Source organism: Oncorhynchus kisutch, linkage group LG12, assembly GCF_002021735.2.
Source record: "Oncorhynchus kisutch isolate 150728-3 linkage group LG12, Okis_V2, whole genome shotgun sequence".
Classification (NCBI taxonomy): Eukaryota; Metazoa; Chordata; class Actinopteri; order Salmoniformes; family Salmonidae; genus Oncorhynchus; species Oncorhynchus kisutch.
The window spans coordinates 14,903,266-14,927,860 of record NC_034185.2 but is presented as its reverse complement, the minus strand read 5'-3'; the positions used below and the strand labels follow the sequence as shown (position 1 = coordinate 14,927,860).

Genomic DNA, 24,595 nt, shown 5'->3' with positions numbered 1-24,595 from the left:
AGGGTTAGGTTTAGGGTTAGGTTCTAGTGTAGGGTTAAGGTTAGGTTCTAGTGTAGGGTTAGGTTCTAGTGTAGGTTTACGTTTGGGTTCTAGTGTAGGGTTAGGGTTAGGTTCTAGTGTAGGTTTACGTTTAGGTTCTAGTGTGGGGTTAGGGTTAGGTTCTAGTGTAGGGTTAGGTTCTAGTGTAGGGTTAGGTTCTAGTGTAGGGTTAGGTTCTAGTGTAGGGAAAGTCCTACAGGTGATTGTGACGGACCCTGGCCATCTAAAATCATGTTGAAGAGCTGTGCGAAGGCCATCCTGTCCCGCTAACACTAGAAGATACAGCAGCCAGCTCCCACAACCTTGTCTTTAGGTCGCGTCACTCATCCCAGAATGAGGTCATGCTACTGAATCATCAGTGCTACGCTGGGATTACTCTAGTTATGCTAGTGGCCTATCTCTGCAGTACTTCATGTACCTGTGAAGCCTGCAAAGGTGCTGAGCATGTCTTGCTATAATGAAGAGCATGCTATGCTTTGGAGCAAGAGATACATGCTAGGATATGATTCATGGCATATTTTTGTAACTTTGGCCAACTCCGATCATGGGATACAATATATCCCTTTTCGTGAGTTGATATTCTGAATCTGATTATGTGTGTTTGTGTAGGGATGGAGCAAAAGCATGCACATACAGTAGTTCTCCAGGAGGAAAGTTGGCCACCCTAATTCTAAACTCACACACACACACACACACACACACACACACACACCTCTCCATCTGTTTCTGGTGTTTCTCCTCGCGGGCCTGGGCCTTCATCTGCTGCACCTCGATCGTGTCTGGCTTGCGGCGGCGCATGTACAGCTCATGGTTGCCCATGCACAGCTGCAGGATACGCTTGTTGATGCGCAGGCGAGGGGCAAAGAACACAAAGTCCTGAGAGAGGAAGAGATTAGAAAGAGAGGGGGGTAGGAAAAGAGAGAGAATGGGTAGAGAGAAAGGGGGAGGGGGGAGTAGAGAGAGAGAGAGAGAGAGAGGGAGGGCAGGGGAGAGTGGTGGGTGAGAGAAAGGTGAAGGAGGGTGGAGAAAAGAACAAAACTCAGGTCAGACTAAATGGTTTTGCAAACAGCCATCTTTAGTGTTTCCATAACGTTGTAATGACAAAGGCTCTACTAACAGTCCGAAACTCGACAACACCCATAGCGACCATTTAGTTTGGAATGGAAAGTTAAAATGGCAGCTGAAAGGAACACTAGGGATGACTAAACCAAACCTTTAATTTGAAGGAGACACTTCCCATCTGCGGTTACTGAACACAGTTAGGCTGACCGACACCTGTGGATGTATATCAAGGCCTACCTTCAAACTCAGTGCCTCTTTGCTTGACATCATGGGAAAATCAAAATACCTCAGAAAAAAATTGTAGACCTCCACAAGTCCGGTTCATCGTTGGGAGCAATTTCCAAAAGCCTGAAGGTACCATATTCATCTCTACAAAAATAGTACGCAAGTATAAACACCATGGGACCACGCAGCTGTCATACCGCTCAGGAAGGAGAAGCGTTATGTCTGCTAGAGATGAACGTACTTTTGTATGAAAAGTGCAAATCAATCCCAGAACAACAGCAAAGGACCTTGTGAAGATGCTGGAGGAAACGGGTACAAAAGTATCTATATCCACAGTAAAAACGAGTCCTATATTGACATAACCTGAAAGGCTGCTCAGCAAGGAAGAAGCCACTGGTCCAAAACCGCTATAAAAATGCCAGACTATGGTTTGCAACTGCACATGGGGACATAGATCGTACTTTTTGGAGAAATGTCCTCTGGTCTGATAAAACAAAAACAGAACTGTTTCGCCATAATGACTATCATTATGTTTGGAGGAAAAGGGGGAGGCTTGCAAGCCAAAGAACACCCTCCCAAACGTGAAACACGGGGGTGGCAGCATCATGTTGTGGGGGTGCTTTGCTGCAGGAGAGACTGGTCACTTTACAAAATAGATGGCATCATGAGGAGGGGATATATTGAAGCAACATCTCAAGACATCAGTCAAGAAGTTAAAGCTTGGTCGCAAATGGGTCTTCCAAATGGACAATGACCCCAAATATACTTACATTAGAACCTAATTCCGGACAACAAAATAAAGTTGAAATAAAATAATTGCCTCCATGTTTCAAGTACATGTTTTCAAAATGCATACTGCTTCCACCTGCCTGCATACTGTTGCCTATGCAACGGTATGCATGGGAAACGTGGGCCCTTCTTGGTTTGGGATAGTTTTTTCGGTCAATTTGGCCGGCAATAACTCTATTTATTGGCTTTTAATTGTTTATATCTGCCAAAAGGCTGGCAAATACCGGCTAACGGAAACCCTGGCGCGCACATACACACACACACACGCACACTGGCTTGAGCAGAAGAGATAAGGTACCTTGAGCGTCGAGGCTTGATGGACATTAGGACATTAGAAGAGCACTCAGGGTGTGTGCACGTGTGTGTATGGATGCACATGTGTGTGTGTGCATCCTCATGCACGTTTGTGTGCATGTGTGTCTGTATTGCTCCCTATCTGTGCCACAGGGGCTGGAGCCAGGGTTCTGTTGACAATGGAAGATGGGATTGAGGATAGGGCTAATGGACCTGCTGCTCCCAAGGAGACAGAGGAGGAGAGGAGAGGATAGGGCTAATGGACCTGCTGCTCCCAAGGAGACAGAGGAGGAGAAGAGAGGATAGGATAAGGCTGAGAGGTTAGGATAGGGCTGAGAGGTTAGGATAGGGCTAATGAAGGAGACAGAGGAGGAGAGAGGTTAGGATAGGGCTAATGAAGGAGACAGAGGAGGAGAGAGGTTAGGATAGGGCTAATGAAGGAGACAGAGGAGGAGAGAGGTTAGGATAGGGCTAATGAAGGAGACAGAGGAGGAGAGATGTTAGGATAGGGCTAATGAAGGAGACAGAGGAGGAGAGAGGTTAGGATAGGGCTAATGAAGGAGACAGAGGAGGAGAGAGGTTAGGATAGGGCTAATGAAGGAGACAGAGGAGGAGAGAGGTTAGGATAGGGCTGAGAGGTTAGGATAGGGCTGAGAGGTTAGGATAGGGTTAATGAAGGAGAGGAGAGGAGATAGGAGGCAGGTAGGCAGGCAGGTAGAACTGGCAATATGGGAGGTGAGCGAGCCAACACCCACATAGTGTAATTGAACTTACAGTAAACATCTTCCTGTACCTCATACTTACACTGCATTGATTTGTTTGTGCTGTATAGCCAACTCCTATGGTTGTTGTTTGGCCAAACACAAACAGATCTGGGACCAGGCTTACTGTGTTTTAAATTGGCCCATCAGGACAGCTGCTGCAGCTGTTTGCTGATGCTTTCAGATTGGTTTCATTGTGATGTTAAGTGTGGTGTGTGGAGACAGTGTGTGATGTGGTGAATGCCATCCATCATCAAAACAGTGTCATTGTGATTCAGGATCATGGTGACCTGCATATGATGCCTGATTCAGACTGTAGGGCTGACCCAAACTGTAATGTGTTGGCTCTAATAAGTTTATTTTCACATTGTCCTATACAGCACAGTTCCAGCAACTATGGTAGATGCGTAACCAGGCCAGAACAGCTTGGCTTGGTTTGGCTCTGTAGTGTGGAACTATAGTGTAACTCACTGGAGTCTTCTTGCTTTGGCCCTGTAGTGTGGAACTATAGTGTAACTCACTGGAGTCTTCTTGGTTTGGCCCTGTAGTGTGGAACTATAGTGTAACTCACTGGAGCCTTCTTGCTTTGGCCCTGTAGTGTGGAACTATAGTGTAACTCACTGGAGTCTTCTTGGTTTGGCCCTGTAGTGTGGAACTATAGTGTAACTCACTGGAGCCTTCTTGGTTTGGCCCTGTAGTGTGGAATTATAGTGTAACTCACTGGAACCTAACGTAAACTCACTCACTTTTGTACATCGCCTTGGTCCGTACAATTTACTTTATTTTAGCGCCCCATGTAATGGAGGGTCAGTTTTCTCAACTTTTCTCCAATACTATAGAGCCATTACCATGTCAATCAACGCTTGAATAGAAACGGAGTTCACACCCCAGATTTTGAAGTCAACACAGTCGCTACAATCCCATTAGTTTTCTTTGTAGCCTCGTTTGAATGTCGCGGTTGCGCACATTTGTATGGAACGGGGTGAGTTCACGTTACTTGGTTTGGCCATGTAGTGTGGAAATATAGTGTAACTCACTGGAGCCGTTTTGGTTTGGCCCTGTAGTGTGGAAATATAGTGTAACTCACTGGAGCCGTTTTGGTTTGGCCCTGTAGTGTGGAAATATAGTGTAACTCACTGGAGCCTTCTTGGTTTGGCCCTGTAGTGTGGATCTAAACTGAGTGTACAAAACATTAGGAACACCTTCCTAATATTGAATTTCCCCCCACTTTGCCCTCAGAACAGCCTTAAGTCGTAAAGGCATGGACTGTTTCAAAAACGTTCCACAGGGATACTGGCCCATGTTGACTCCAATGCTTCCCACAGTGTCAAGTTGGCTGGATGTCCTTTGTGTGGTGGACCATTCTTGATACACACAGGAAACTGTTGAGCATGAAAAACCCAGCAGCGTTGCATTTCTTGACACACTCAAACTGGTGTGCCTGGCACCTACTACCATACCCCGTTCAATGGCACTTAAATATTTTGTCTTGCCCATTCACCCTCTTAATGGCACACATACACAATCCATGTCTCAATTGTCTCAAGGCTTAAAAATCCTTTAATAACCTGTCTTCTCCCCTTCATCTACACTGATTGAAGTGGATTTAGCAAGTGACATCAATAAGGGATCATAGCTTTAACCTGGATCCACCTGATCAGTCTGTGTCATGGAAAAAGCAGGTGTTCCTAATGTTTGTAGACTCAGTTTATAATGTGTAACTCACCGGGGCCTTCTTGTCGATGGGTTTGATGATGAACTTCTTGTCATTGAAGGAGATGTTCCTGATCTCGCTCCAGGGGAAGCCGATCTTTGGGGTCAGTCTGGTGGGGGAGGAGGCAAACCAGTGTAAGTATTGTGTAGGCCGCATGTGCTTTAAACAGGTTGTCATTTATTGGGATGACTCATGTACTGGAGGCAGCTCTGCAGGGTGGTCACTAGCTGACACAGCCACAAAGTCATAAAATCTCATTTTAAACCTAACCCTCACCTTAACCCTTAACCACACTTCTAACCTTATGCCTAACCCTAACCCTAAATTAAAACCAAAAAGCATATTTTGGTTTTCATGAATTCTTACGATATATATGACTTTGCAGCTAGCCCATCTAGTGGAAATCACTGCCTCAAGGACAAGCGTCTTTACATGGCTAAATAGTGGACATTACAGTGTACATTTTCCATAGATTTATTCCAGATTATTTCCCAACTCACAATCCAGGGTTTTTGTAGCCAAATCTTTCAATTGAAATTATTTTAGGCAGGCGGAACAGAGCTAGGTGGCTGGGCCCGCCCCACCCCCTGGGGTTTGTGGTATATGGCCAATATACCAAGGCTAATGGCTGTATCCAGGCACTCCACGTTGCATGGTGCATGGAACAGCCCTTAGCAGTGATATATTTGTCATATACTACACTTCGTTGGGCCTTATTGCTTAAATATAGTGCACTACTTTTGACCAGGGCCCCATAGGGCTATGCACTACATATGGAAAAGGGTGCCATTGGTTACGCAGCCTGGGATGTGGTAGGAAACAATTGCAAATAGGATATGATTCATCCATGTGTGAGGCAGGACTGTGTGTTGTACTACTGTGTTGTACATGTTGGCCTCTGTATCAATAGGGCTAGGTGGGAGGAATCTGGGGTGGGGCTCGTCCATTGTGTACTAGAGAGAGACACATTGACTGGATGCCAATCTCATTTGGCAATTTACGGACACACACACGCGAGAGCACACACACACAGTTGTTTGATCCGCCTTGCAGTGACACCCAGTGAGACATAGCGAAACCCTGCTGCTGCCTGAACTGGTATTTCAATTCCTGGGTGACATACACCTAACGAATCCCAGATCTGTTTGTGCTGTATAGTTAACACCTACGTCACCTTTTGTCACCTTTTGTACAAACAGATCTGATACCAGACTAGAGGTTATTTGAGCAGTTCTCTCTTCAACAAGCTTTCCATGGAGTTCCAAAACTGAACTCTACAGGGTATTTTAGCATCAATGTTAGTGAACACTGTTAAGTTAAAGGGATAGATCATTTTTTGCTCTGTACTGAAAGTGCTCCATCTTGAAAACATAACTGCTGACATGCTCCAGATCTCCAGTACTGGGATCTCCAGTAGTTGTCTGTCTCTCTGGGCATTAACTCTAGGAACCTGGTTATCCTGTTTGTGGTAGATGTGGATCAGGTAGAGGAAGACTGAGACATACTACTGATCAAGGTCTTATCTAGAGACAGAGAGGAGGACTGAGACATAACACTGATCAAGGTCTTATCTAGAGACATAGAGGACTGAGACATACCACTGATCAAGGTCTTATCTAGAGACATAGTGGAGGACTGAGACATAACACTGATCAAGGTCTTATTTAGAGACATAGAGGAGGACTGAGACATAATGATGATCAAGGTCCTAGAGGCATGGCTAAGTGTTAGATTAGACGTTGTATAACTTCTTGTGTGTAGGGGGCAGGATTTTCGTTTTTGGCAAAAAAATGTACCCATTTGAAACTGCCTATTTCTCAGGCCCAGAAACTAGAATATGCATATAATTGTCAGATTAGGATAGAAAACACTAAAGGTTCCAAAACGGTCAAAATATTGTCTGTGAGTATAACAGAACTGATATTGCAGGCGAAAACCTGAGGAAAATCCAACAAGGAAGTGCTTTTTTCCCTGAAAGCTCTCTGTTCCATTGGATGCCTTGCCTCCATTTAAAGGGATATCAACCAGATTCCTTTTCCTATGGCTTCCTCAAGGTGTCAATAGTCTTTAGACATAGTTTCAGGCTTTTATTTTGAAAAATGAGCGAGAAAGATCACATCGCGTCAGTGGATAGCTGGGTGTTCGCAGAGTTTTGCAACAGAGTGGGGCAGCCATTGTCTCTCCCTCTCCTATTGAAAAAGCTACAGTCCCGGTTGATATATTATCGATTATATATTTTAAAAACAACCTGAGGATTGATTCTAAAAAAACGTTTGACATGTTTCTGTGGACATTACGGATATTATTTGGAATTTTTGTCTCTGATGTCCTGACCGCTCGAGCCTGTGGATTTCTGAACATAAGCGCCAAACAAATGGAGGTATTTTGGATATGAAAATAATCTTTATGGAACAAAAGGAAAATGTATTGTGTAACTGGGAGTCTCGTGAGTGCAAACATCCGAAGATCATCAAAGGTAAGCAATTTAATTTATTGCTTTTCTGACTTTCGAGACCAATCTACTTGGCTGCTAGCTATTTGTAATATTTTGTCTACTGAGAGAGATGTTCTAACATAAACGCTTGTTATGCTTTCGCTGAAAAGCTGTATTGAAATCTGACACGCCAGGTGGAATAACAACAAGCTAAGCTGTGTTTTGCTATATTGCACTTGTGATTTCATGAAAATTAAATATTTTTAGTCATTTAATTTGAATTTTGCGCGCTGCAATTCAGCGGGTGTTGATGAAAATGATCCCGCTAACGGGATGGGTGCGTCAAGAAGATAAGGTAACCCCTTCCAATGACCCCTAACAACTGTTATCCACAGTACCCACAGAGGTTGAACAGAGATGTGTTCCATAGAGAATATATGGTGTGTTCTGCGTTATATAGAATCTCATAGAAATGTGAACATGTATGTGGATGACGTTATCCAGCAATCAGGGACAATATAGGACAAAAAACACAAAATAGACCTTATTTTCTACAAACTAAAAGGTCCCAGTGGTGTGATATAGGGTTCAAATGGAATCCTGTCCTGATAGCTAGCTATATGTCTTCTGCTAAATGAGGGTGTGTGTTTGTTTGACAAAGGGCCTAAGGACTAAAACCTTGGCAGAATGGCAATATCTGACACAAAAAGGAGCAATGCTACGCTAGTGTGTGTGTGTGTGTGAGTTCTTGGCAGTAATGGTGCTACATATTGTCTATGGCCTGGAACCCTCATTGCGGGGCCTGCGCTCTAAGTTAGTCTCGGATTCTTAAGGCACAGCTTGAAAAACCAGTCAGCGTTGCCATGGTTACAGCCGAGCCCCAGAATGCACAAACACACACACACTTAAGGACACTAAGAACCCTACATACACACACAGAGCCCTGTGTTTGAGTGTCTCACTATTCTTTATGGTTAGCCAGATTTACAGGTATCAGACTACTAACTTAAAATAAGAGCGTTAGATTCATTTTAAAGCCATTCTATGGTACAAAAGTTTCTGTAAATAAACACTTTGATGGAACTCTAACACCCATCAATGTGTGCTTTGTGTGGATTTAAAGCAAAACATAAAACCTCCAGACAATTTGGACACAAGCCACAATAATGTGGGTGGAGAGTAAGACAATGGGGAATCCCAAACAATCCAAGTTACAGCATACCATCTGTGGCCACTCAAGTTACAGAGTTACAGCATACCATCTGTGGCCACTCAAGTTACAGAGTTACAGCATTGCCATCTGTGGCCACTCAAGTTACAGAGTTACAGCATTGCCATCTGTGGCCACTCAAGTTACAGAGTTACAGCATTGCCATCTGTGGCCACTCAAGTTACAGAGTTACAGCATTGCCATCTGTGGCCACTCAAGTTACAGAGTTACAGCATTGCCATCTGTGGCCACTCAAGTTACAGAGTTACAGCATTGCCATCTGTGGCCACTCAAGTTACAGAGTTACAGCATTGCCATCTGTGGCCACTCAAGTTACAGAGTTACAGCATTGCCATCTGTGGCCACTCAAGTTACAGAGTTACAGCATTGCCATCTGTGGCCACTCAAGTTACAGAGATACAGCATTGCCATCTGTGGCCACTCAAGTTACAGAGATACAGCATTGCCATCTGTGGCCACTCAAGTTAAAGAGTTACCATCTGTGGCCAGACAGAGTCTTCTAGGGGCTCTTGGATCAGACAGCTTTCAAGAGACCTTTGGCATGGAGGGTTTAAACGGTGCATGGAGCTGTAGGGAGGGAGTAACGGCCGTTAACAACACAATCCAGCAAGAGGTTAGTCCACTGCACCCAAAACACTACTTTGGCATGTCTTCCTGACATACTTTTCTGTGCTTTTATCTGTGCTTGATTGAGTGGAGTAGTCCCAAAAGTGCAAAGTGTAAACCCCAATCATCTAGCACTCTGACAGGTTCACTCAAACGCTCAAAGTATTTGAAAATAAACAAATACTACTTGACTCCTCTGCCAGAGGGTCAGTGACTGCAGGGCCATCGGCTGTATAGAGAAGCTGGGGACAAATCAAATCACATTTTATTGGTCACACACATATTTAGCAGATGTTATTGCGGGTGTAGCGAAATGCTTGTGTTCCTAGTTCCAATAGGGCAGTAGAATATAACAATTCACAACAATACACACAAATCTAAAAATAAAATATATATTTATAGAAATATTAGGACGAGCGCAAAGTTGCTTAGGAGCTAGAAGCAGAGCTGCCATGTCTGTCATCTGGAACATTACGTCACAATCTACTTTAACACATTACCTTTAGTGACCTCAAAAGGAACAAGTAGTTAACACATTACCTTTCGTGACCTCAAAGGGAACAAGTAGTTAACACATTACCTTTAGTGACCTCAAAGGGAACAAGTAGTAAACACATAATCACGCAGTTACCGCATGTGTCGCTCAAGCAATCTCGTAAAATATCGTACTTTTGAGCTTCAGCAAAGTGTTTGGTGGATCGCAGATTCACAGAGCAATCTTGGGTAGGAAGACACAGTAAAAGCTCATCAAAAGATAGAGAGAGTGGAAGGGAAGAGAGTTGTGGTAACTGTCTGGTGAGAATCATCTTCATTGGTACTGATTAAGTAAAGACGTGGGTTAACCTGTACGGCTCCAATAGTCAAATCCATTGGAATTAGGCTTCAATGTCTGACACAGAACTGTGGCTAAGGCCGGAAAACACACCGGTATCATTGACAAGCAGAACCCGAATGGGTAGATAGGCTACATTACTTTAGACCTGGGTTCAAATAGTATTTGAAATCTTTCAGATGTGTTTGATTAAGCTTGTCTGGCTCAATGGAAGCATTGGGATAGACCCAGAAGTGTAAACCTTGCCCAACTGGCACACAAGGCATTATCAAGCAAACCCAAATCAAGTTTTTCATGAATTGACCCCCTAGTGGTCAGTTCAGAGAGGGAACATGGGTGGTGTCCAGTAGGGAATAAATGTTTTGAAACAGACTGAAACTGGGAGGGACTACCTGGACATTTAAATGTTTCTTTGCAAAACATTTTGCTACGGTGTGACCTACTGAACAGGACCCTGTTTCTTACTTGTCCTCCTTCTCGTAGATGTTGAGTCCCAGGGCGTCTACTCCCAGCCACAGCTCGGTCCCCTTCTTGTTCTTGATGTCAAAGTAGTTGACTCCGTACATCTCCAGGTCCTGAGCTATCTTCAGGTACTCCAGCATGGCATCCTCCCTGCACAATCAAACATGACCAAATTAAGGAATGGTTTGGAATTGATTTGACTCCACACATACACACACAACGCTGCTGTACTATTCATTCAACTGCTCTACAAGAAACTATTCACTGCTTTTTGAGGTACAACAAATAATGCAATTGACCTGTTTCCTTATGACAGGGACACCAACATAGATATTCATACAAACCAAAACAGACCGAAACTCACTTGAGCATTCCACAGTGTTCCTCATGCCACACCTGGATCCTCTCCTCCCACTGCTCCCTGGACAGCTTGTGCTGCTCAAGAACCCTACAGAGGAGGAGGAGGAGAAAGAAGAGGAGGAAAAGGAGGAGAAAGAGGGGAAAGAGGGAGGAGAAGGAGGGAGGACAGAAAGGAAGAGAGGAAGAAGGAGGAGGAACAGAAGAGGGGGTAAACAGAGAGTACACTGAATAAAGGGTACTCATGTTATGATCAATATCTGGATTCCTTTGTGTCTATGTATGTATGTGAACACAAAACTTCATCCTGTTCTGATTTATAACAGCAGCACACTGAGCTATTGTCTAGTATCTGTACTCCTGGCTTCCTATGTTCCAATGTCGATACTAGCATACCACTTAGAATGCACCCACAATACATTGATATGAATGAAGCAAAGAGTATGCTTCATGCTACTGTGCTAAAATAGCAGCTCTCGGATGTGTCCTAAATGGCACCCTATTCCCTATGTAGTGCACAACTTTTGCCCAGGGCCTGGATAGGGAATAGGGTGCCATTTGGGACGCAGCCCTAGTGTGGGCTGGGAGTGGATTGACGCTCACCGCTGGGGCAGCAGACGGTCTGAGGTGAGGTAGCCGGGCCGGTGGAGGTCCCGGGTATAGTCTCCGAACTTGGCCTGGACAGAGTAGGAGGCCAGCAGCACGGCCGTTTCTGGGGGACAGTACACCTCATCGCTCAGGATGCCCTCCTTCACCTGGACACACACACACACACACACTTAACAACTTTGTTTGTATCAGCAATGAAGCATTGTGAGTACAAAGAATAGTATAACAGTGTGTGTGTGTATGTGTGTGTGTGTTACCTGCATGAAGAACAGCTTCTGGGTGATGTCCTGGATGAGCTCCTCAGACACATCCTCGGGGAAGAACTTGGCGCGGAACTTGAACTGCAGCGGGTTCTCCTTCTTCACGTCCTGGGAAGACACCTGGTTGGAGAGAGATGATTTATTGATCATTGATTGATATATGTCCTTCAAGAATGATCTGCGTCCCAAATGGCACCCTATTCTCTATATAGTGCACTACTTTTGACCAGAGCCCTGTAGTGCACTACTATAAGGGAATAGTGTGCCATTTGGGATGTAGCCCTATGTCTACTAGTTTCATGAGTAGCAAAGAATGATGGGATTGGATCAACTGTATTGTTCCCGGAGGGTTAAATTATCTTGGACGCACGGTGCTGCATTCAAAAAATGCACTGTTATATTCCTCTTTAAAAAAGGGATGGGTAAAATGGTACTGATAAACTTGAATGATCCTCTGTAACGTTGTTTGTTTACTGGCATTGGTCTCTTCTTCTGTGTTGGCTCCGAAACAGGAACCATAAGGTATTGATGAGGCGAATGGGGTGGCTGTGTGAAATCACTGGAATGTTCCTAAGTAACTCAGTAAAGTTACTCTACTACCCCTATAACCACTTATACACATTTCACTGTAAACTAAGTAAAGTTACTCTACTACGCCTATAACCACTTATACACTTTTCACTGTAAACTAAGTAAAGTTACTCTACTACCCCTATAACCATTTATACACCTTTCACTGTAAACTAAGTAAAGTTACTCTACTACCCCTATAACCATTTATACACCTTTCACTGTAAACTAAGTAAAGATACTCTACTACCTCTATAACCATTTATACACCTTTCACTGTAAACTAAGTAAAGTTACTCTACTACCCCTATAACCATTTATATACCTTTCACTGTAAACTAAGTAAAGTTACTCTAATACCCCTATAACCATTTATACACCTTTCACTGTAAACTAAGTAAAGTTACTCTACTACCCCTATAACCATTTATACACCTTTCACTGTAAACTAAGTAAAGTTACTCTACTACCCCTATAACCATTTGTGTGACCTCTGATGTGATACCAGAGCCATTTGATACATACAGTACATATCCTGTATATACAGCTCTAGTGATAACCATCTGACCTATTTGGAAATGCTGCACATTGACACAGGCTCAACTAAATTCCACAAACACAGGTGGAAGTGTTTTACCTATAATGTAAATATACTGTAGATATACTGTAGCTATACCGTCGCTATACTGTCAGTACAGAGTCTACATGATCTACAAGTGAATGAAGACAGAGCAGTGTGAGATTTCTGTTTGCTCAGGAACAACAGCAAGAGTGAAGTAGAACTAGTATTTTAGTTTCTAGCAGTTCACTAAGAGTTCACACTACCGACTGCACAGGAATTTCATTGCAGTGGATTCACTGGAAATTGCTTACGTCACAAATGGCGCCATATTCCCTATAGAGTGCACTACTTTTGACCAGAGCCCCGTGGGGATCCTTATGGGCCCTGGTCAAAAGTAGTGCACTAAATAGGGAATAGGGTGCCATTTGACAGAGTGCCTGACAGGATGTGAAAATAAAAGAAGAGAGATTAAGAATTAGCCACTGGCCTGCACAGGAGTGAGAGAGGGTGGCCATTGGGCAGCCGCAATGCATTATGTGAATTCAATAATGCAGTGAGTGAGTGGCAAGCAAATGTAGTGTGGAGTGATTTGACCCCGCCTTTAAAAGAATGTGCTCTTTTTGTATGGCCTATTTTATATTGTTTACCATAGAATGGTTATGGAGTCCAGCGGTTTAAGAATACAGCGGGAAATGGTTTGAGAATGCCTGAGCAGATATCAACAAATATTTGTACAGTACTACATCAGGCAAAATACAGGGGACTTGTAACATTTTTAGTCCTAGATTAACCTTACCTTTTTGTCAAGCTTCAGCCAGGTTAGGTATCCTTTACCGTCTACATACTGAAGACCAGAGTACCAGACCTCCCTCAAGCCGATGGTCTTCACCACCTGTGAACGAGAAAGAGACAGTACCATGAATCAACACTGTCAGTAAGACAGTTACTAGAGACAAACTGTACATACCAAACACAAAATAAATAGGATACACTGTGAAGGCAGGAACCTGAATTGAGATCTGAGCACTTCTTGATAATTGCATAAATCATGCATTGATGTCAATGGAAGATTTGAGTGAAAACTTAAGTTACATGCACAGATCTCCAGGCCAAAATTAATGGATATAAGTAAACAATGTATAGTACTTCTATATATTAAATCCACTAGCTGTGCTGCCACACAGCAGTAGTATATACAGTACTGGTCAAAATATATACAGTACTGGCCAAACCTACTCCAAGGGTTTTTCTTTATTTGGACTATTTTCTACATCGTACAATAATAGAGAAGACATCAAAACTATGAAATAACACATATGGAATCATGTAGTAACCCAAAAAGTGTTACATCTAAATATATTTGAGATTCTTCAAAGTAGCCACCCTTTGCACACTCCTGGCATTCTCTCAACCAGCTTCATGAGGTAGTCACCTGGAATGAATTTCAATTAACAGGTGTGCCTTGTTAAAAGTTAATTTGTGGAATTGATTTCCTTCTTAATGCGTTTGAGACAATCAGTTGCGGTATACAGAAGATAGCCCTATATGGTAAAAGACCAAGTCCATATTATGGCAAGAACAGCTCAAATAAGCAAAGAGAAACGACAGTTCATCATTACTTTAAGACACGAAGGTCAGTCAATACGGAAAGTTTCAAGAACTTTGAAAGTTTCTTCAAGTGCAGTTGCAAAAACCATCAAGCGCTATGATGAAACTGGCTCTCATATGAGGACCGCCACAGGAAAGGAAGACCCAGAGTTACCTCAGCTGCAGAGGATAAGTTCCTTAGATTTAACTGCACCTCAGATTGCAGTCCAAATAAATGTTTCACAGAGTTCAAGTAACAGACACATCTCAACATCAACTGTTCAGAGGAGACTGTGTGAAATCAGGCCTTAAAGGTTGAATTGCTGCAAAGAAACTACTACTAAAGGAAACCAATAATAAGAAGAGACTTGCTTGTGCCAAGAAACACGAGCAATGGACATTAGACCAGTGGAAGGAAATCTGTCCTTTGGTTCCAACCGCCATGTCTTTGTGAGACGCAGAGTAGGTGAACGGATGATCTCTGCATGTGTGGTTCCCACCATAAAGCATGGAGAAGGAGGTGTGACGGTGCTCTGTTGGTGACACTGTCTGTGATTTATTTAGAATTCAAGGTACACTTAACCAGCATGGCTACCACAGCATTCTGCAGCGATACGCCCTCCCATCTGGTTTGCACTTAGTGGGACTATCATTAGTGGGACTATCAACAGGACCAACACACCTCCAGGCTGTGTAAGGGCTATTTGACCAAGAAGGAGAGGGATGGAGAGCTGCATCAGATGACCTGGCTTCCACAATCCCCCGACCTCAACCCAATTGAGACGGTTTGGGATGAGTTGAACCGCAGAGTGAAAGAAAAGCAGCCAACAAGTGCTCAGGATATGTGGGAACTCCTTCAAGACTGTTGGAAACGCATTCCAGGTGAAGCTGTGTGTGTTATTTCAGAGTTTTGATGTCTTCACTATTATTCTACAATGTAGAAAATAATAAAAATATAGAAACCCCTTGAATTAGTACGTGTGTCAAAACTGGACTGGTACTGTATAATCGATTAAAAACTTGATCACTGCCTGGTATGACAATTGCTCGGCCTCCGACCGCAAGGCACTACAGAGGGTAGTGCGTACGGCCCAGTACATCACTGGGGCAAAGCTGCCTGCCATCCAGGACGTCTACACCAGGCGGTGTCAGAGGAAGGCTCTAAAAATTGTCAAAGACCCCAGCCACCCCAGTCATAGACTGTTCTCTCTACTACCTCATGGCAAGCAGTACCGGAGTGCCAAGTCTAGGACAAAAAGGCTTCTCAACAGTTTTTACCCCCAAGCCATAAGACTCCTGAACAGGTAACCAAATTTGCTAACCGGGCTATCTGCATTGTGTCCCACCACCCGCCAACCCCTCTTTTTACGCTTCTGCTACTCTCTGTTCATCATATATGCATAGTCACTTTAACGATACCTACATGTACATACTACCTCAATAAGCCTGACTAACAGGTGTCTGTATAGAGCCTTGCTACTCCTTTTTCAAATGTCTTTTTACGGTTGTTTTATTTCTTTACTCACCTACACACACACACACACACACACACACACACACACACACACACACACACAATTGGTTAGAGCCTGTAAGTAAGCATTTCACTGTAAGGTGTATTCGGCGCACGTGACAAATAAACTTTGATTTGATTTGTAAAATAAACTAGATTGTACCACCAGTGCTGCATGATCACAAGCAGAGCGTCTTGTATAAACAGGCCTTTGAGCCCTGTGGCATTATGTTGGCACGGCCCGGAGCGCTTGCCCTTAAAATGACATACTCAGGTACCAGGCTTAATCTGGCCAGGCCTCATAGGATTACGCTTTTCCCAGCCCCGGACATACGGGTTAGCTCCTTCTAGCCTGGAGCCAGATCCGCTTGTGCTGTCTTGCCAACTCCTATTGGTTCCAGATCCGTTTGTGCTATTTTGCCAACTCCTATTGGTCCCAGATCTGTTTCTTATGTTTTTCCAACTCGTATTGGTCCCAGATCTGATTGTGCCGTCTTGCCAGAGTTGATAAAACAGCACATACAGATCTGGGACCAGACTCGGCTCCTTCTCCACAGGAGACTTTGACTGGAAAAAGCAGTAAGATCAAATCTGCACTGACTGAAAGCAGCGAGTAGCTAGCCACAACAACGTCATATATATTCAGTTGTTGTGCTTCAATCTATAGCTAGAGGACTCCTGATATCTCCAGGAGTGATAAGTACAGTTTTATCCTAATCTGTTGTTGTCTAGTACTGTCTTTTTTTTAGCTAGTGCCATCTACTTTAAATGTTGTCCAGTATCCTACTTGGTGTGTGAACTGTTGGCTGCTCATAACTTGCAGCTGATTCTTGAGCATCTGGTTGTTGCAGTTCATCAGGTTGTCGTGGTGGTGGCACAGGGATACTCATTTCTCTTAAGTGGAGGTTTTTCTCTTTTCTCCCTCACTCACCCTATCCATCTCCTCATTTGCTTTACATGCTGTCACTGTCACTTGTCCACTCAAGCTTAACATCATTGCCATCTACTGCCCACCAGGTAACCATCGAGTTCTTCAATGAGCTTGACACCTTGATAATCTAATTTCCTGACAATGGCTCAACACTCATTGTACTGGGCGACTTCAACCTCCTGGCATCTGCCTCCGATTAATTTCTTTCCACCTCTTTCTTTCCACTCATTTCCTCTTTTCCCAGTCCCCTCCCACTCACAAGGCAGGCAATGCACTTGACCTCATCTTTACTAGATGCTATTTGCCTACTAATCTCACTGCAACCCCATTCTAAGTCTTTGATCACTACTTTGTTTCTTTAGTAGTTTCCCTCTCCTCCAACCCTACCAACTCATCCCCTACCCAGATGGACATCCGCCATCGGAATATTCATTCTCTCTCTCCCACCATCTCTCTCTTCTATCCAATCATCTCGCTCTAAATCCTTCTCCCTCCTGTCTCCTGATTCTGCCTCTTCGACCTTACTATCCTCCCTTTCCACATCCTTTGACTCACACTGCCCCCTTTCCCCCCGGCTGGCTCAGCCCTTCCCTCCTGCAACGTGGCTGAGTGACTCATTGCAAGCTTAAAGAACAGTGCTGCAGGCAGCTGTGCGAAAATCAAGGGGAACTAAACTTACGGAGGACCTATCATCCTTTCACTCCCTCCTCCCTACCTTCTCTTCCTCTGTATCCTCTGCTAAAGCTACTTACTATTTTTACTAATGACATGGCACTGGCATTAAACAAAGCCTGTCTGTCTATGTATGCTGATGATTCAACCCTATATGTGTCAGCAACCACAGCAAGTGAAATCCCTGCAACCCTAAACAAAGAGTTGCAGTAAGTTTTAGAATGGGTGGCCAGTAATAAACTAGTCCCGAACATCTCTATAACTAAGAGCATTGTATTTGGTACAAATCATTCCCTAAATCCTGGACCTCGGCTGAATCTGATAATGAATAATGTGGCTGTTGAGTAAGTTGTCATGGTCAAAACATATTTATTCAATGGTTGTAAAGATGGGGAGAGGTCCATGATAAAGAGATGCTCTGCTTTTTTTGACACCACACTCCACAAAGCAAGTCCTGCAGGGTCTAGTTTAATCTTATCTTGATTCTTGCCCAGTCTTGTGGTTAAGTGCTGCAAAGAAGGACCTAGAAAAACTGCAGCTGGCCCAGAACAGAGTGGCACATCTTGCTCTTCCCTGTAATCAGAAGGCTAATATCAATAATATGCATAGCAGTTTCTCTAGGTTAAAAGTTGAGGAGAGACTGACTGCATCACTTCTTGTTTTTATATTTTATATGTATAGTCAACTTACACACAGCTCTGACACACACACTTAACCCAGCAGATCTGCCACCAGGGGTATTTTCACAGTCCCCAAATCCAGAACAAATTCAAGAAAACTTACAGTACTATATAGAGCCATGATTGTATGGACCTCCCATTTCAGATTGCTCAAGGCAACAACAAACTTGGTTTAGATAGTTTGTGTACATACTCATATGTAGGCTATGTCAGATGTTTTAAATGTATGTAGTTCTGTCCTTGAGCTGTTGTTGTCTATTAATGTTCTGTATTATGTCATGTTTTATGTTTTGTGTTGGACCACAGGAAGAGTAGCTGCTGCTTTTGCATTTTATCACTCTAAATTTCAAGCTTCTGCATCTAACCCTAGGAAACTCTTTTCCACCTTCTCCTCCCTCCTTAATCGTCCACCCCTCCCCCCCCTCCTTCCTCTCTGAGGACGACTTTGTTAACCACTTTGAAAAGATGGTTGACGACATCCGCTCCTCATTCAATTAGCCTATTGAGTCCACTGGTCCCACTCACACATAACTATCCTACGCCTTGACCTCATTCTCCCCTCGCTCTCCAGTTGAAATTCTAAGTGAGGTCCGGCCGCCTGACAACCTGCCCACTTGACTCCAAACCCCCCTCCTCCCTTCTCCAGTCAGCTCTGGAGACCTTTTCCCATTCCTCACTTCCCTCATAAAATCATCCTCGACCACTGGCTGCATCCCCTCTGACTTCAAAATGGCTAGAGTCTCTCCCCTCCTCAAAAACCAACACTCTCACTGGTCTCCCTTATGTATCATCTTTCCAAAACACTTGAGTCTTTGACCAACTCTCTCGCTATCTCTCTCAGAATGATCTTCTTGACCCTAACCAGTCAGGCTTCAAGACGGGTCACTCAACCGAGACTGCTCTTCTATGTGTCACAGAGGCTGTCCTCACTGCCAAAGCTGACTCATCTCCTCTGTTCTCATCCTCCTAGATCTCTGCCTTCCGCACCATGAAGCATCAGATTCTCCTCTCCACCCTCTCAGGGCTGGATGTCTCAAGCATCGCATACTCTTGAACTGCATCCTACCAATATTTTGTCTTCTTTTTGCAACAACAAAAAAGTGATGTTAGTGTGTAGTTCTAGTATTTAGCTACACCACTACATGTCAAAAAAGTAAATAACTACTGAAAACACTACCAAGATCTGAATTTAGTTCAACTACCACCAAGCTACAGCAAAATGTAATTAAATGACTACTTATAGTTCACTACTGGTCTACTACACTGGTCTACTCCCCAACACTATGCCTCTATTGTTTGACTTCTGAGGAACCCTAATAGTGAATGACTAGTGTGTACTGTCTGTATGACTGGTTTCTTTACAACACACTGGAACATTAGGAAATGATGGGCTGGGAATTGCCAGGGACCTCACGAACCAGTAATATTATGATAGGTGCTGATACGATATGTATTGCAATTCGATACTATCATTCTATTGCGATTCGGTGTCACAAACATATTGCTCACCATATGTTTGCTGCAGCAGAGGGACAAGAGAGCCATGAGAAAACCAGTTCTGATCAGTCATGGAAATAAAAGGGCTGAAAACTAATTGGCTCCCTAATTAAAAAGAAGATGGAGATCAAGCTATGAAGGAAAAATACTCGAGTTTTGGTGCAGGTACAGCCAACAAGCACAAAAATAATATTACGCTATTGTCAAAATGATAAGATAACATATATCGTAAAAGACTATACCCTGATATGTAACTATATCGATTTTATTCTCCCATTAATCAGGGATTAGCGTAGTGAGAGGGAAGAGTAGTCAATTACAGATCTGGGAAATCACTTGTTGCTGTAAGGAGAGGTGCTCTTTTCCGCTGACTTCGGAGCTCAACTGTGATAGACCAGATAATTCTTTGATCTCTAGGTATTTTTTATTATTTTCCAAAATGACTGCAACATAGATATATGTATAGGCTGAAATGGCACCCTATAGTTATATATTATGGGTTATGGAGAGTCTATAGACCAGGCATTTCAATTAGGATGAGAAACTCTCACCAGTCGCCAGGCCATGTTCTGTTTGTGCCGCTGCCAGATTCCCCACCCAATCATCATGTGGGGTGCTTAGCTGGTTGGGTGAAGCAGCTTGAGTGAACACACACACACACCAAACCCATTCCTATCCGATAAGCAGTGGCCAAGGTTAACATAAAATCAAGCGCCCAGTACTTACTTAGCTGCCACCAAATATGGATCTGGGCTAACGTGCCAGAGTTGCAGGAGATGAATGACTTTGATTCAGGTTAAGTTTTTTCTCTCCAAATTGTATTTTAGCACAACAAGCACTGACTAGTCAGGCCTGAAATGAGAGAGTGCATCTGACTGTGTTGTCTCCCCTGGAATGAAAGTCCTGAGGGTTTCAGGACACAAACAGCCCCTTTCATGGGTCTTTGGGACCGGGAACCACACAGAGAGGAGGTAGAGAGAGAGAGGGTATTGAGTCATCTAAATGAAGGATTCCTTTTCCCCAGGGGAATAAGTACAACTAGAGGCCTTTGTCCGTCTGCAAAAGCAGAACATGTCCGTCTAGGGATGGGTCAAACAGATTTTTATCAAATAACAATAGTACCTGTATTAAAGACAAAACCCCACCGTAAGTACTGGAATGAACTAATCAACCTTCCAGGAGTTAAAAGGCTGCAAAGTACTTGACCAAAGAGTTACAAACTGGGTGTGACACTCACTGCCAGGCCATCAGCCAATCATTAAACAGCTCTAAGACAAACATTTGCAGTTGAATCAATGAAGCTCAAACTGTAGATTACATGTTAGCTGTTCTCACCCAACACAAAAGACCTAGTTTAGTCCCACAATGGATTCAAGAATTGTGCCATGCATGACATCAAAAGATTCTCTCATTCTTTATCTTTGGGGCGCAGATTGTTAAATATGCAGTATTATTCAAAGGATTAACAATGTATAATATACACAATCTACATCCCGTATATAAAACTGGAGGGGAAAAAACTATTGAGAAGCAGCTTGAACCACCTTTGGACAACTTTAGAGAATCTCCCACTCTGCATCATATGCAGTCTGAACAGTGAGACAGGAGCACGAATGCCACCTTGCACGGTCACTCCAGTCAAACTTCACAGTGAACGTTTCTCTCAGCAGTGTTTATGAGGGCAAAAGCCCAGAGAGAGAGTCATCTGTTTAGGTGGCCTGTCCTGAACGTATACATTCACAGTATCTAAGAAAAACTGTGGGGGAAAAGGCTTTAAGCAGTTCTATGGAAAAATCAAAGTGAGTGTGTTGAAGAGGCAGCAGGGCTGCACGTCAATGGTCCTATGATCAGGGCCCACCACAGAGAGGAGGATATGATCAGGGCCCACCACAGAGAGGAGGCTATGATCCGGGCCCACCACAGAGAGGAGGATATGATCCGGGCCCACCACAGAGAGGAGGATATGATCACGGCCCACCACAGAGAGGAGGATATGATCAGGGCCCACCACAGAGAGGAGGATATGATCCGGGCCCACCACAGAGAGGAGGATATGATCACGGCCCACCACAGAGAGGAGGATATGATCAGGGCCCACCACAGAGAGGAGGATATGATCAGGGCCCTCCACAGAGAGGAGGATATGATCAGGGCCCACCACAGAGAGGAGGATATGATCAGGGCCCACCACAGAGAGGGGCCCACTCCAGGCCACTTTAACAGGGGATGGGCTCACCACTGATGCTGAGTAATACCAGTGTGTGTGGGGGGGTCACTCTGTGTGTGTGTGTGTGTGTGTGTGTGTGTGTGTGTGTGTGTGTGTGTGTGTGTGTGTGTGTGTGTGTGTGTGTGTGTGTGTGTGTGTGTGTGTGTGTGTGTGTGTGTGAGTGAGGGGGGGGGGGGGGGGGGACTGGGCTGCTAATTTGACGTCTATACATTATGGAGCAGGCCTTTGCCGAGAAGCTGCTTAAATAAACAGCCCCTCGTGGCATGCTGGGACAGCCTCACATGAAGGTGCAAGCTGGTGGCTCTGATATTCAGCAGTCTCAGCCATGTACACAGGCTTGCGTGGCCTCCAGATTATGGGCCTCACAAAAACTAGGGCAAAGCAATTGACTAGGTACTGGTCTGTTTCAGCTGTCGTGGGCACCCTAGCTGTTAGGAGAAGGAGACCAGTTAGCTAGGTACTGGTCTGTTTCAGCTGTCGAGGGCAGCCTAGCTGTTAGGAGAAGGAGACCAGTTGGCTAGGTACGGGTCTGTTTCAGCTGTCGAGGGCAGCCTAGCTGTTAGGAGAAGGAGACCAGTTGGCTAGGTACGGGTCTGTTTCAGCTGTCGTGGGCAGCCTAGCTGTTAGGAGAAGGAGGTGCCTTCTGTACACTTGAGTGCCACGCATACAGGGACCTTTGAAATGTTTGTACATTTGATTGGTGGATTCAAATAAAGTATTTAAAATGTGTGTGTGTGTGTGTGTGTGTGTACGCTTCTGTCTCACTGTCTGTGTTCTTCCTGCTACTGACTTCACCCGCTCATGCCAAGTTTCTAATTCAATTAGGTCACAGGCTTTGGACAGACACATTTCTAACCAGAGGAAGCAGTAGTTCAACGTCAGTAGACTTCAACTTTGGCTGCTGGTGGTTATCAGATGGACAGTTCACAAGACAAACCCATTACGTGCACCTGTATTGTGAGCGTCGACAAACTGTTTCCAACACAATGTCTGGCACACCCCTAATGTCACACACCTAATGCTGATATCTCTGCAGAGAGCCTGAAGGTAAAATTCCCTAGACATGTATCCACACACACACGTTATTCAGGAAGGGGCTATGCCAAGCCAAGATAAGGCCTTTCCTCTCCCCATGGCGTGGTGGAATAGAGGCCTGCTACAGATGTAGGATCTTAATTTGAGCCAGTTTGAACTGTACAGCAGGAAAATATTCCTGCAGCAACAGGAAATGTGAGTTATTATGTAGATCATAATTATTGGACATTGTAGGGGTTGATACATTTTTTGTTAGGGCAAATCAAGTCTGACATTTTTTTGTGTGGAAATTACAACATTTAGAAGCCATTTTTAAACCTTGAATATACTACAAGTTTGCATTTCTTACAGTGCAGGAAAATGATCAGCAACAAAAGAGTGAGAAAATTAAGATCCTACATCTGTACATCCCATGATGCATTTGGAATCGAGTCCATACTGTGGCTACAGACGTGACACCATGGGACTCAACCATTACATAAGCACATCATTTTTAATATTTTTTTATTTGTCAAATACACCAGAAAGGTGCAGTGAAATGTGTTGTTTTACAAGGTCAGACATGGTAGTATGGCGCCCCTGGAGCACATAAGAGCTAAGTGCCTTGCTCAACGGCACATAGACAGATTTTTCACCTTGGGTATTCGAGCCAGCAACTTTTGCTCTAACCACTAAGATAGCTGCCGTCTCCTCACATCCAGTACATTACACTGAAGTACCAACCAACAAGAGGTTACGGCAGCAACTTACTACAAGCTCGTCAATGTAAGGTAATCTGAGAACAATACGTTATTGTCTTAGTGTCCCTCTATACTTACTATACAAACATGCTGTATTCAAAGATGTTGTACAGAAAACATTGATGTCAGGAACCGGCTCAAACACATGTATTTCTGGGTTCCATGGGAAGGACAATGGTTGGGATGATTCACTTCTAGAGGTCGACCGATTATGATTTTTCAACGCCGATACCGATTATTGGAGGACAAAAAAAGACGATACTGATTAATTATATATATATATATATATATATATATATATATATATATATATATTTGTAATAATGACAATTACAACAATACTGAATGAACAATTATTTTAACTTAATATAATACATCAATAAAATAAATTTAATCTCAAATAAATAATGAAACATGTTCAATTTGGTTTAAAGAATGCAAAAATAAAGTGTTGGAGAAGAAAGTAAAAGTTCGATATGTGCCATGTAAAAAAGCTAACGTTTAAGTTCCTTGCTCAGAACATGAGAACATATGAAAGCTGGTGGTTCCTTTTAACATGAGTCTTCAATATTCCCAGGTAAGAAGTTTTAGGTTGTAGTTATTGTAGGACTATTTCCCTCTATACCATTTGTATTTCATATACCTTTGACTATTGGATGTTCTAATACATACTTTAGTATTGCCAGCCTAATCTCAGGAGTTGATTGGCTTGAAGTCATAAACAGAGCAATGCTTGAAGCATTGCAAAGAGCTGCTGGCAAAAGCAGTAAAGTGCTGTTTGAATGAATGCTTACGAGCCTGCTGGTGCCTACCATCGCTCAGTCAGACTGCTCTATCAAATCATAGACTTAATTATAATATAATAACACACAGAAATACGAGCCCTAGGTCATTAATATGGTTAAA

The 24,595-nt window shown here is 43.6% G+C and overlaps 1 protein-coding gene across 2 annotated transcripts in view; it reads right to left on the bottom strand.

Annotated features, from left to right (window-relative positions):
- Nucleotides 1-24,595, bottom strand: part of ezrb (ezrin b) — a 51,315-nt gene that overhangs the window by 15,678 nt on the left and 11,042 nt on the right. For both annotated transcript variants that reach the window (XM_031836958.1, XM_031836959.1), the window contains exons 4-10: nt 13,604-13,699; nt 11,673-11,795; nt 11,410-11,561; nt 10,814-10,897; nt 10,453-10,599; nt 4,897-4,993; nt 752-915 (exon numbers count right to left, since the gene is read on the bottom strand). In XM_031836958.1, coding sequence (XP_031692818.1) covers nt 752-915; nt 4,897-4,993; nt 10,453-10,599; nt 10,814-10,897; nt 11,410-11,561; nt 11,673-11,795; nt 13,604-13,699 — 863 coding nt within the window. The remainder of the gene's footprint in view (nt 1-751; nt 916-4,896; nt 4,994-10,452; nt 10,600-10,813; nt 10,898-11,409; nt 11,562-11,672; nt 11,796-13,603; nt 13,700-24,595) is intronic.